Raw genomic sequence first — 14373 nt, 5'->3', positions numbered from 1 at the left:
AAATCTACACTGTAAAAAAAATTATATAATGATAATGATAAAACGGTAATATTTCAGCAAAGAAATACAGTATATAATTTTAAATAAAACATTTTCTGCTTTTTAATGTTTAATGTTCGGACGGGCCTGCCCCCACTGCTAAACAAAATCCTAGAGGAAACACTGGGTGAACTCTATAATACAATAATCAGGTTACATTTACAGCAGAGTGCTGTTATTATTGGATTGTTATTATTTTAATGTGAATGTTAAAAGTTATAGAAGTGTAATAAAAGTCATTATCTGTGAGATTACAGTAATTATTGCTGTTTACACTGATAACAACTGTATTTGGACAGTTTACCTTATACACTGATAAACAACATTTATTCAACTTCCATCATTATACAACATATCTGTCAGTTAACTAACTAATACACCTATTTATTTATTTTGGGGTTTCTTTATTGGCTATGAAAAGAACGATGATGATGAACTCCTTCTTGCTGCTGTGACCTTTGACCTTCTCACTGTTGATTCATGATGTCGGGTGTTTCAGGGTTTCGGTGACAGCTCCATCCTGCCAGAAGACCTTCGACAACAAGAAGAGGAAGAGGAGGAAGAAGAGCCGGAGCTGATCCTGGATGGAGGTCTGCCTCGCTACACCTCCTTCTCTCTGACCTCTGGCCTCCTGCCTGTGGAGGAGGGCAGGGAGATGGCTGTGGACGAGGAGATGGCCGTGGACGAGGAGATGGAGGTGGAGATGGAGAAGGAGGAGGAAAAAGTGGAGGAGAGCATGGGTTCCCTCCCCAGGAAACCTCCTCCGTCGTGGGAGGAGTGGAAGCTCAGCTCCTCCAGCCGGGGCAGAGGAGCAGAGGAGGTCAGACTCATCACTCGGCTCCAAACACTGTTTTCACCACTGAGGGAGGAAGGAATTGTAACATTAGTGTAAAGTTAGGCTTTTATTTTGAAATATTTGCAGAATTAATAAGTGAGTATTTATTAGGCAGAGGAAGTTCTGAGCCATTAAACGACATCCTGAATATTTGTACTATAAAATCCAGCGTTCACACATCAGACAGCAACCTCTCACTGATATAATCCAGTGATTTCAGCACTGTTACTGTTTCATTCTCTTATTTTATCTGCTGTTTCTGTGAGTTTCACTGATAGTTTTCTCCTTTCAGACTCGGAGGAGAGAGAATCAGGAGGAGGACCTGCAGAGATCAGACCATGAAAGCATTGTGTCTGTAGGAAACCTGGTTCTGGGTGGGAAACAGTCACAATACAGTCACAATACATAAAATATATTATACTTTTATAACTGAAATATCCAAACCAAAGAGCTCAGATTCAATATAATGTACAAAGAAAATTACAGATTACAACGACCACAACAAATTTACTGATTTCATTTTTCTGACCACTGAAGATATAAAGTTTTATATGTCACCCTGAAACAGGTTGTGACAACTGAAACTGTGTGTTTGACATCCTGTAGATAGATATATTAACTGTGTGTGTGTGTGTGTGTGTGTGTGTGTGTGTGTGTGTGTGTGTGTGTGTGTGTGTGTGTGTGTGTGTGTGTGTGTGTGTGTCTGTGTGTGTGTGTGTGTGTGTGTGTGTGTCTGTGTGTGTGTCTGTGTCTGTGTCTGTGTGTGTGTCTGTGTGTGTCTGTGTCTGTGTCTGTGTCTGTGTGTGTCTGTGTGTGTCTGTGTGTCTGTGTGTCTGTGTCTCTATGTGTGTGTGTGTGTGTGTGTGTGTCTGTGTCTGTGTCTGTGTCTGTGTCTGTGTGTGTGTGTGTGTGTGTGTGTGTGTGTGTGTGTGTGTGTGTGTGTGTGTGTTGCAGACTCCAGAGACAGTGAAGCAGACTCCGAGCTCACTCTGACCGACACCGACACAGAGTCAGTATCTCCTGCAGCTCCACGGCCACCTTCACCGTCTCCTCCTCTTCGTCTCCTCTGTCTCCTCCACTTCGTCTCCTCTGTCTCCTTCTTTCGTCTTCCTCTCTGTTGCTGGTTGTTTCACTGTCCTGTGTCGCCCTCTGCTGGTCGACTCCTGCAGCACTTTTTAATGTGTGAAATTGGCAGTGGAGTCTTCCTACTGACTGACACTGATCTTTTATATTTATTATCTTTATCTTTAGTCACTTAAACCCTGATTCGTCCTTGTTTAATGGTTGCATGCTGATTTTCCAGATCAGTTGTGAATCATTCCTGACACATTTAATTAAATTCAGTGTTGACACTTTCAGTTTGAGTTTGAAAGAACTTTTGTTTCCTGATGAAAAATGTTTGTTGTTTTCTTCCTGTGGAGGTCTGTTAGGATGATTGACACACAGAGGAGGAAGAGGCGGAGCCAGGGAGGAGCCTCTCTTCCAATCAGAGGAGGGCACGGGTAGGAGACCTGCTTCACCTCCTGATGGTTAGAAACAACCAGCACAGACACTGTATCTGACTCTGTGTGTGTGTGTGTGTGTGTGTGTGTGTGTGTGTGTGTGTGTGTGTGTGTTCACAGCCACCTTCCTGAGAGAGAGGAGGGGGAGGGAGAGGAAACTCCTGCCTTCAGTCACTGGGGACCCCCCCGCAGGTAACGGGGTTCGGGGTATTTTTGTTATTCTAGAAACCTGAAGACTGTGACACTCACCGGGTCAGCTGATGTCGGGCCGAGGCTGAGACGTTGTGAGGCGACACAGTAGACGTTGGGTTAGGGCCGTCACTTTACAAAGAATCACGTTAATAATAAATAACTTTGGCAAACACAAAGTACAAATGTACGACACCGCTCAGGAAAACATAGCTGTACTATAGAATGAGACGTTCGTTCAACACACCAATGGGCCACATGTCCTCACATATAAAGTCTGTATTCCACTCTGCTGCCTCGCTTGGGTTCAAGCTAACGTTAGACAGTGAGTCGGCAGGTCAGTTGTGGTTGTAGAGTCAGACAGAAGATTCTCAGATGCCCCAACTGTCCGCTTGGTGTCCTCCATTTGTGTCAACAACACAACGTACTAGCTTCTGTTGTCCTTATAAACTGTACATCTTGAATTGGAAACATGTCATTACACTTAAATTAAATTAAATTTAACCACATTGGAACAATTTTTTTAGTGCAGCTTTCGGGGGAGCTCACTTTTTCTACTGTTGCGGGGGATCTGAAGTTAATGATATTGTGCTGTCAGGCTTCAGTGATTAAATCAGACATTTTAGGCTGCAACAATTTCAGAAAAACTAAATCCTGGAGGGGCTGATATTTAAGTGACCCCCCCAAAATTTCACAAATCATGTTCTCAGGGGATCTCTTCCTGACTCCCCTGTATTATTAATATTTGGTATTTTACTGGTTGGATATGGGGGTGTAGTAAACAGCCTTTCTGCCCCGCAGGGTGGAGGTGTGGCCTGAAGAGGGTCAGTCTCTGGGTCTGAGCATCGTGGGTGGCCGTCACATCATCAAGCGCCTGAGGAACGGAGAGGAACTGAAGGGAATCTTCATCAAACAGGTTTTACCCAACAGCCCTGCAGCCAAAACACAGTGTCTGAAGACCGGAGACAAGATCCTGGAGGTGACGGCAAGATCCGCGTCTCAAATCTCATCTCAGGCCTGAAATTATGGGTTTAAATCTTGTTTTGCAGTGAAATAACTGTGTGTGTGTGTGTGTGTGTGTGTGTGTGTGTGTGTGTGTGCGTGTGCGCAGGTGTCTGGTGTCGACCTACAAGCCGCCAGTCACGAGGAGGCGGTCAGTGCCATCAAATCAGCTCCGAGTCCCGTCGTCTTCATCGTCCAGAGCCTGTCAACTACTCCCCGGGTACTAACACACACACTGCAGCCTCATTCTGGAGGAGGAGGAGGAGGAGGAGGAGGAGGAGGAGGAGGAAACCGTCATGTAGTTTAACTCCTTGTTCAGGACTCCTTTGAACTCTGGTGAAGCTACAGGATCTGGTCTGTTGTGGATGTTATAAAGACTCCTCGGGGGTTGAAGGGAGGCACAAATCTCACTCCTCCTCAGTTAAATGTGAACACGCAGACATGAAACTCCTCCTGAAGACATCCTTATCTCTAATAAATACCCATAAATCCACTTAAACATCATAGAAAAAGTCCACTGGACGAATATATCAGCACCGGTTGTTTTTTAGCTGATTTGTATCATTTTCTTTTATTAATTGAATGTTCTTTAATGACAGCCGCTCAGTGACAGATGTTAAGCAGCGCAGCGTTTAGCATTAAGGGTTTATTTTTACTAGTTTGATGACCGGAATACAGGAACAAGGTGGCTCCAACCAGGACTTAGATTCTGTGGTGTGTTCGGATTGCTTAACAAGTTTGAATTCAGAAGCTGTACGTTTGGATTTTCTCTTTAATGATGAAAGGAGGTGTTTTTCTTTTCCTTTCTTGACATTTGGAGAGTTGAATTAGTTAATTAAAGCTTTTAGAGCTCCTTGCATGAAGTAAACTACGAGCTGTTTGACTGACGGTGGCTGGTTGGACCGAGTATGCTGCAGGCTAACAGCTAACAGCTTACAGCTAACTCAGCAGACTGTTACGGAGACAGTTTGACTCAATGTGAACAAATACAGACTAAACACACAGAAAAGAGAAAATGGTTTCATTAGCTGGCGGCAGAATACTTCAGGTGTTATGAGGAGACGCAATGCATTGTGGGGCAGTGTAGTGTGAGCTCATGGTGATTCTCTCCGACTGTAAATCCAAACCCAGAATTGTCACTGACTGTGTGTGTGTGTGTTTCAGCCTGTGTCTCTGACAGCTTCCAGCTACAGTAAACACAGAGCAGAGAGGACAGAGTCTCCGGTAAGAGCAGGAACCTCCTCACATCGGCTCACACCGGGGTGAAAGTAGACTGAACTTCCTGTTGTTCTCCTCTCGTCTCGAAGCTTTCAGCTTTCACATTCACGTTTTCAGTTCAAGCTTCATGTCTCTGAAGAGAAACTACAAAACGATTGGCTGATGTTGGTGTTACTGTCGGACCGCTGCACGGTACTGAAGCAGAGCGGAGGAGATCAACAGACATCACTGGTTTCTCAGCGGTCCTATGTTGTTATTTAACCTTTCTGAAACTATTACATTCTTAAATAATACATATTATTTTATTACAAATCACAGCCCGTTGATGTGCTGCAGTCAGTGAACTTTATTGGGGACAGGCCTTTAATTCCTTCAGCACAGATGGAAATCCTCTTTAACTGCTGCTTCTCCTGAGGTTTCTCAGGTTGTTCTCTGTGTGTGAACGTGGTTTTACAGCAGCTGAAGACAATATTGATTTTGATTGTTTTGATGGACCCTTATGGACTAAAGGAATATAAATAATGGAGGAGTGTCTCTTGTTCACCATGCTGGTAAATCTGAATGAATTATACTTTTGTATGGAAGTGTTTTATTGGTGGAAATGTGACCGTCTCTCCACGTTCACCTCAACCCCAACAATCAGACTGTGAGTCCAGCAGAGTCCAGCAGAGGGCAGCACAGCCCCAACACACTGGCCTGAAGGCTTCCAGTCTGGCTCACATACAGTGAGGTTGTTTATTTATTTTGTTTGTTTGTTTGTGTCGCCTCTACAGCAACCACCTGCAGCTCCGCCCCCTCTGAGACAACCCCCACCCTACAGACCTCCCAACCAATCAGAGCAGGAGCTGAGCTCTGACCTGAAGCAGGTCAAAGGTCAGTAACACACACGCGCACACACACACGCACACGCACACACGCGCACACACACACACACACACACACACACACACACACACGCACACACACACACACAGGTCTCAGAGTGCAACAGGGTTGTAGATGACAGTTGTAGTTGCTGCTCGCTGCCTCTGGGGGGCGGTATAGATCAGTTCCTCTTCTATCAGTCAGTGAACTGACTGTATGTTCTGTATATTTCATATTGATCAACAGCTGATCAACTGATCAATGAACCCAAACAGTGAACACAATAACTGCAGAAAGTTTGATTATTTCCTGTGAATATTGATCACAGATGAGTTTTCCTGATATATTGATTCATTCATTTTAAGACTTAATATTCTTCTTTCTGACAGATTCACTGTTAATTCTCATTGATCAATCAGCTGTTTGCTTTCTGATGCAGGACGAGGCTGTTGATCAATACACAATATACACACTGTGTTCACTGCTTCAAAATGTATAACTTTAATAATATACACTTTAAAAGTATTATATATGTATTAATAACAAGTAAGTAATAATGCAATGACATGCTGAGCTGTAGATATATTTGGTATTATTATTATTAGTGACGCCAGGTTGGGAACCAGCGGTCTGAATAATGATAAAATATGGTTTATGGATAGATCAATATTTGTTGATGTGGTTTATTCATATTGTGAATATGATGACTCGTTCTTTTTGTTAATTTTTGCACTTTTCACTGTAAACACCTAAAATTCAGTAAGATTAGATTTTCTAACATTTTGGCTCCGAACTGAGAGACTGAAAGTTCCCATCTGCCATGTTGGAACAGAGAGAGAGAGAGAGGTCTGTTTGTTGTAAACAGTGTGTGCGCGTGCGTGCGTGCGTGCGTGCGTGTGTGTGTGTGTGTGTGTGTGTGTGTGAGAGTGTGTGAGCTCTTCAGCTCTCTTTCTATAAAATACTCCTGAGATTAGCTGAAAATAACCTACATTTAGATTTTAGATTTGGTTTCTTCTGGTTTATTTAATATGTGAACACTGTTCCCGATGCACCCATCAGCCCTAACACAGTGAGCCCTGCCAGTAACACTGAGTATCTGGGTATCAGGGCTCCTGTCTGTGGGGGGGGGGTATATCAGGGCTCCTGTCAGTGGGGGGTATATATCATGCAGACAGTGAACAGAGTTGATGTGTTAGAAGCAGGAAAAATGGGCAGCGTGAGGATCTGAGCCACTTTGACAAGAATCACATTGTGATGGACGACTGGGTCAGAACATCTCCAAACCTGCAGCTCTTGTGGGGGGTTCCCAGTCTGCAGAGGTCAGTACCTATCAAAAGTGGTCCAAGGAAGGAACATATCCAGAGACAGGGTCATGGGGGGCCGAGGCTCATTGATGCAGGTGGGGAGTGAAGGCTGGCCCGGGTGGTCCGATCCAACAGACGAGCTACTGGAGCTCAAACTGCTGAAACAGTTAATGCTGGTTCTGATAGAAAGGGGTCAGAACACACAGTGCAGAGCAGTCTGCTGGTCTGGGACCAGTCAGGGAGTCCAGTGATCACAGTGTTATAATGTTAGTGCTGATCAAGGGACTACAGAAATAAATTTGCATTCTTGCTAATGTTGTTTATATATTTTCTTTTTATATTAATGTTCATCGGCGTGCTCTCTCCCTATCAAACAAACAAATAACATTTAACAAATAAAATAAGACATGAATGCTTTTAGTCTTATTTAGATCGTGAGGTAGTGGTGCACTTCAGCCTCTGGTGGGCAAAATGCGTTTAACAACAAACACCTGAAAATTAAAAAAAAATAACATCTGAGCTTAAATCATCAACACAGAGAGAAAATAGATCAATATTTCTCGCTGTCCTCTCAGGGCTTCCGTACATTGGGCTCCATTGTTGTCTTTAAAAAAAAAAAGTGAGCACACTGTAGTTGATGTTATCGTCCTGCTGCCACAAACACTCACTACAGCACCAAATGTGGATTCCTCCGCCACTGAAAATAGTCCCCAACAAATTTCCTCCATTAAAAACTGGCGAGAGCAGTTGTTTGAGGAAATGACTAAATATTTTTAAAGATGACGACTGTATGAACAATTTTGACAGATCCTGTAAACATGAGCTGATTTTATTTTGTTGACTGTCAGTAAAAACCCAACCTGAGTGAAGAATACATTGGAGGTGTTAACTGTGTTCAGTTGTTCTCATTAGTATGAGCAGTTTGTGTCTGTGTTTATTTCAAATCACCTGATTCATTAGAGCGTTAATCAGTTGTGACAGTGCCTCCTTAACGCTCTCTTCCACACGAGTTCCTCCAACGAAACTCAGTCTATTGCTGAATGTGCTTTGTTTTTGTTGATTGTGTTGCTCGATGGCACTTCAGTCAGACGAGGCGTTGTACTCTCCGGGTTATCATTCAGAGACGTTAGCACGGCTCAGCTGTTTGCTGGTTTTAAACCTCAGCTAACACACACAGACACACAAACACAGATACCGTAAAACTCCTAATAATAGCCCAGGCTTTTATTTGCTTCAGTCACTGAACTGTCCCTGCCTTTATTGGGGACGGGCCTCTAATGGAGACCTACCTGCCTTTATTGGGGACGGGCCTCTAATGGAGACCTACCTGCCTTTATTGGGGACGGGCCTCTAATGGAGACCTGCCTTTATTGGGGACGGGCCTCTAATGGAGACCTACCTGCCTTTATTGGGGACGGGCCTCTAATGGAGACCTGCCTTTTGGGGACGGGCCTCTAATGGAGACCTGCCTTTATTGGGGACGGGCCTCTAATGGAGACCTGCCTTTATTGGGGACGGGCCTCTAATGGAGACCTGCCTTTATTGGGGACGGGCCTCTAATGGAGACCTGCCTTTATTGGGTTAGGGTTAGGCGCTTCAAACAGCAGAGAAACAGGTTTAATGAATGTACCTTTCTTTCTAGGTTTTGTAGTGACAGATAAAGTTGGATGTTGTCGCTGTTCTTATTAACGTTATAAACAACATAATCCTTGACCCTAAACTTGGACTAGGACTCTCTCTGATAGCTGCGTTGTGTGTTTGCCTCTGCTGATCTGCTGCATCCTGGTATGTTGCCAGGTTTGCGTGCATTGTTCTGTAAAATATTACTGTACTTTAACAGTAAATTACTGGCTAATAATTGCAGTAAATTCACATTAGTATACAGTAATTATTTTACAGTAATATAAATAAAAATCACAGTAATCAGTTTCTACAGTAACTACAACACAGTAATTTAATGTGAAATTACAATATGATTTTGTAATAATCATTTATTTATTAGCAGTGTGTCAATGTTAATGTTTGTGTTTGTTGTACTTTAATCTAGCAGTGTGTCAATGTTAATGTGTGTGTGTGTGTGTGTGTGTGTGCTGTACTTTAATCTAGCAGTCTGTCAATGTTAATGTGTGTGTGTGTGTGTGTGTGTGTGTGTGTGTTGTACTTTAATCTAGCAGTCTGTCAATGTTAATGTGTGTGTGTGTGTGTGTGTGTGTGTGTGTGTGTGTGTGTGTGTGTGTTGTTCTTTAATCTAGCAGTGTGTCAGTGTTAATGTGTGTGTTTCTGTCGTTGCAGGCCTTGTTTGAACCAGCAGTCCCTCCGTCCCGTCCGTAGGCCGGTTTCAGCACAGAGTGGAGGACGTCTTTATTTGCTTTCATTCCTCTCGGCTCTCTGCGCTCTGTCTTTCTCGGGGTGTTTGGTTTTTTTGTTTTTTTTTTCTCGCTGCCTCTTCCTCCCTCTGGTCTGGGTGCGTTTGGTTTTGAAGCAGGCGGACGGGGCTGTGAAGGCTTTCTGGCTGCTGGTTTAGCTTATCTGCTACTGGTTTTAATGGGATTTGGTGTTTATGGGCAGAGACCTAAATGAGCTGTTTGTTCCCATCTGACTGGATTTATTTAAACTTTATTTTTTTTTACCCCGCTACAACTTCATAAATAAAAATACTTTATTAGGCCTTTACTCTCCGTGTTTCATGCAGCAAAAAGAAAAGTCTGTATTTCGGTCATATTTACTGACCAGATCAGTAAACATTCATAAAAACAAAGCAACCAAGAAGCTGGGTTATATTTGCTGCTGCAGAAGGTCTGTGAAATTATTTACACCGAAGCCTCCGTAGTGATTAAAATTAGAAGACAAAAGCGTGATGCAGCAAATTAATAATTGAAAATAAAGAATTACGACCGCAGTTTACTGCGATATTGATTCACACAGGATTATAGGAGAATAACACAACAGCAGTTACACCCAAGATACTAAAATATCCACTAAAACCAAAGTGAAAATTTTTGTCTTAGAAGGTCTTTCAAAAAAGAAAAATAGGCCGTTTTTAAATTAAAAGAATACATATTGTGATATGTTTGTTGGTCAGGCAGAGCTGCAATTAAAGTTTGTTTCAATTTAAGTTTTTCAGTTTGTAAAATTGGACTGTTGATTATAACAGAAGTGACAGAAGTGCCAAAGATAAATATGATAACTTGTTTTTACTGAATAAAACCTCTTGTTTAAACCAACAAAAACTAAAGTCTCCAGCAGATTCATTCATTCTGGGGCAACTAAGGCTCAGATCCCCATTGTCTTTAATCTGGATTCTGGAGCAGCTGTGGCCCAGTCCATCTCTGGTCTGTACTCTGTAACAAGTAAGACTCCTGCAGCCTGCTGCAGCAACTGTGTGTAAGTTCAAAATTGAGCCTAGTTATAACGTAAATGGAAGTGTTGTGATTTGTGATTTATGCATTACTAAAATAAAGTGGTTGCACCAAGGAGGTAATTTACAAAACTATTTTTCTCTTATTGGATATGAGAGAGAGAGAGAGAGAGATGGATCGATCCATCTATCTATCTAGCTATCTGCAGGCAAAACCCATGGCCGCTGCAGCCAGGACTCGGCCTCACACAGGGCACCAGTTCTACCTGATGAGCTGCCCTGTTAGCTACCGAGAAAGCTAATGTTAACGGTTACCATGACGATAAAACTTTATTTTGATCGTTGATTGTCCACTTGCCTTAGTTATGACTTTACGTCCAAACTTGTTAAGTTATGCCCAAAGTAACTGTGGTGCGACCGAATGTAGTAGCTGATTTAGTTACAAACTAACCAGTAGTTACTGAGCCTTTAGTGTCGACTTTACACCATAACTTATAAAGAGAATTTAGACGTAGCTGGCGCAACCCAATCCCGGACTTTAACGTGGACTCTTGAATCAGTCCTCCATAGTCTTTAGCTGAACTCTTGGAAAAACTAAAGCTCAGTCCATCCTGGTTTTTAGCCTTTGCTCCAGGACAGTGGGTAATTTGAAGTACTGCAGGGAGTACTTGAGAACTTTTTTAAAAGTTAATAATAAAAAAGATCAGTCATGCATAATTCCTAAAATACTTATATTTATAATTAGTTAAGTAGAAAATGTAAATGTCAGTTTGATAAACCACATTTCACCAGAGTTGCCAGCCACAGACAATGACAGAATATCCTCTGTGAAGTTTATATTTCTCACTAAATTGTACGTGCAGCTTATCAAAAAGACGCAGATCAATGCAACTACGGTACAAAAATTTGGTTTTCCGTGAATTTAGTGATGGACTATAAACATACAACAGACAAGTGTTTTACATCTTTTGCCCAAAATGTTTGAAAAAAAGGTTTGAGAACCGCTGCTGTAGGATGGCAAAGACTCTGTCCTTGTGGTCTGGAATTTGCAACATCAAGGGATCTGACAGCCTTTGTCTTTAGCTTGGATTTTGGGACATCCAAAGGTCAGTTTGGTCTTTTGCCTAAACTTTGGGAGGATAGAGGTGCAGTCCCTGGTAGTATTTAGCCCAAATACTGGGTCAGATACCTCCCAGTAAACAGTAACCTGTCTGGAAGACTTTAAGACTGAATGTAAAACAAACAGACAGCACTAGACACTTAATTAGAGTAACAGGATCCCTCCTAGTGTCTCTGGCCGAGGACAAACTGATGTTTGTCTACAGCTTTTTGATTAACTGTGTTTAGAGTTTAAAACAGATAATTTGACTGATTCCCAGCTGATGAAACTCCTGCCAAACATGATGATGGAGCATCTGTCCGGAGGTCGACACCAGAAGTTAATTTTTACGGCTTGTTGTTGTTTTTTCTGCCAGCTGTCAAGACAGCAAACACATATTGATGAAATGAAATGTGAAATCGAGTCCAATTTCTATGGTTTCTGGTGGGTCAGAGGCGGTTTTTTTACTGCGATCTCACAGGAGTTGTGTAGGGAATAGAAGCAGAGCCGCCTCTCATTTCTCTGTTGCTGATACATTTGTTTTGGTGATGGTGCTGATCACTGCTGCTGCTTCTTCTCTTCTCTCGGCTTGTTGTCTCATTTATATTTCTGGTTAAATATGATATCGGCTGCTGCAACAATAATAAATGATTCAATTCGATTCCAAATGCTGTTTAAGGTTGTTTTTCTCTGAGCAGAAGCGGCGGTGGAGTAAATATCTAACATCTCTGCAGCCCAAGGCTCTGCTCAGACTCTGTTTCCTCCAGTTTTTAGATTTTTCTGCACAGAATCTGTCATGAATCATGTTTGCTTTCTACTGCAGCGCTTGTAAACTAAATAATACATTATTAAAATATCTTTAGGCGTTATGTTCAATACAAATCTATAACAGATGCTTCTAAATTGCTTGTATCAGAATATGCGAAGCTCCGAGAGTTTGAGGTAATTAAGCTGTACCAGAATATTCTTTTCTTTTAATTAACGACTAAATGTTTGAATGCTTTAATTTTTAGTACAGAGATTATGGCTAATGAAAATGACAAGAAAACTATTCTGAGCTTTAAAACCAGAAAGATAAAACGTATAAAAGTGAAGACTTTGTCCTGAGGGTCGTGTTCTGTTTACTATATTGTACCATTGCTGTGTTCTGAATGCTAACGATAGCACATTAACATATTATAGCAAAGCCCAAGTGGTCAAATACTGCAGTTTAGTCATTAGTCCTCAAGTTCAAACTATGACGCTGCAGGTTTCCCTCTAGCCACCTAGTGGCGCCCGCCATCGCAGTCAGGTGACGCAAAGAGCAAGAGAGTCCGCATATGGAGGTGGATGGATGACTCAAACTAAACACTGGACTTCAACCCAGGAGACTCCTGATTGAGTTAAACCAAAAGTCAACATTTATTTTTACTGTAAACAAATCTGGAGGTTTTTTCCTGTTTATTTTACAGATTTTTTCTGTAGTTTTTAAATACATAGAAATATTAATACATTTACAAAAATATCCTGTGAATTTACATGTCTAATGTAAAATAACTTCAAAAATCTGAAACTGTAAATCATCATAAAATTACTGCTGATTTAAATAATTTTTCCATTTTTTCATATAAAAAGATTAAAATACATAGAAATTATAGATTTGCAAATCTATCAGAAATAAATCTATCAAATCAGATATTTACTGTTTATTTAATAGATTAAACTGAATTAAACTAAATTCAAGTTTAATACTGTTAATACATTTCTAAATTTATGTAAAATTGTAAAAAATGTTTGTTGTGTAATTTTACATCGATTTGTTTGATAATTGACAGATATCTTGTATAATTATGGAAGTTTTCACAGCAAAAGCATTGAATAAATGTTTTTTATCATTGTATAAGATTGGTAAATTGTCAAAATACAGTTTTTATCAGTGAAAATAAAAATTGTCATTAGAAGGTGAACATACCTAATTCATCAATTCATTTTACACAACACTCTTGTCAGCAAAGATGGAAAATACAATCAGATTGTTTATTTGAACCAATATGAATATTACTTTTATTTAGAAAATTCAATAACATATCAATTATGAATGATCCATTTAATCAGAACAGAGAGAGAGAGAGAGAGCGAGACAGAGGCCAGCCTCCATTCAGGAGTTAAAGCGGGTTGTCCACTAATCAGAAGGTTGGTGGTTCGATCCCCGGCTCATACCACTGCATGTCAAAGTGTCCTTGAGCAAGATACTGTGCCATCATTTTCAGTTTAGTGGTCAGAAGACTTGAAAGGCACTGTGTAAGTTCATTCCTTTTCCTTCGGCGTCTGTAGATAAAAACGTCTCATTCTAAGGTTAAAAAACACAATTATTCTTATTTTCAGGTGATTCGACACTAATAAAACATACCTATGAATATTATTTTCTGACAGTAGATCCTCCTCAATGTTTCACACTGGACCTTGTAAATGTGAAAATGAATCAGCTTTGCAACTGTTTTCTCAGGAAGTAAATTAACTTTAGACCTCAAGGACACAAACAATGTGTTACAGTGAAAAACAGGACTTCGTATTTTTCATAGCTGTTCCATTCTAGATGTCTTGTGCATCATTTTATACACAAGTTCAGTCTGACAGATTTGGTCTCTCTGGAAAATACTAAATAAGATTTTCTTGTAAGTTGTATTAGTAAGACCTTATAATGCTGCCTTGTGTACTGTAAAAACGTATAATTTGTCGAAAATGACTGCTGTTGGTATTTATCTGGTGAATGTGACCTGTAGTGTAGTGAGTGTTCAGAGTGGTGAGAATAGAAAGACGCTGTATGTATGACAGTCCATATAGTCATCTGCTCTTTCAGTTTTGTAGTCTTCCTGCATAACTCAACATACACACAACAGGAACCAGAAATATCTGCAGGAAACAGCTTCACTGTCACAGCAGAAACATTAGGTTTCATCCAGCAGGTAGAAAACACACAGGTT

The 14373-nt window shown here is 41.0% G+C and overlaps 1 protein-coding gene across 4 annotated transcripts in view; it reads left to right on the top strand.

Moving 5' to 3' along the window:
• The window catches only part of patj (PATJ crumbs cell polarity complex component), a 104282-nt gene that overhangs the window by 42054 nt on the left and 47855 nt on the right, over nucleotides 1-14373 (top strand). For 3 of the 4 annotated variants that reach the window (XM_051375586.1, XM_051375585.1, XM_051375588.1), the window contains exons 20-28: nucleotides 539-859; nucleotides 1167-1248; nucleotides 1829-1883; nucleotides 2296-2376; nucleotides 2497-2568; nucleotides 3367-3544; nucleotides 3677-3787; nucleotides 4732-4791; nucleotides 5559-5658. In XM_051375586.1, the coding sequence (XP_051231546.1) occupies nucleotides 539-859; nucleotides 1167-1248; nucleotides 1829-1883; nucleotides 2296-2376; nucleotides 2497-2568; nucleotides 3367-3544; nucleotides 3677-3787; nucleotides 4732-4791; nucleotides 5559-5658 (1060 nt within the window). The remainder of the gene's footprint in view (nucleotides 1-538; nucleotides 860-1166; nucleotides 1249-1828; nucleotides 1884-2295; nucleotides 2377-2496; nucleotides 2569-3366; nucleotides 3545-3676; nucleotides 3788-4731; nucleotides 4792-5558; nucleotides 5659-14373) is intronic. The other variant, XM_051375587.1, reaches the window with a different exon arrangement.

The sequence above is a fragment of the Dicentrarchus labrax genome, unplaced genomic scaffold, assembly GCF_905237075.1.
Source record: "Dicentrarchus labrax unplaced genomic scaffold, dlabrax2021, whole genome shotgun sequence".
Lineage (NCBI taxonomy): Eukaryota > Metazoa > Chordata > Actinopteri > Moronidae > Dicentrarchus > Dicentrarchus labrax.
This window is presented reverse-complemented; position numbering and strand designations above follow the sequence as displayed.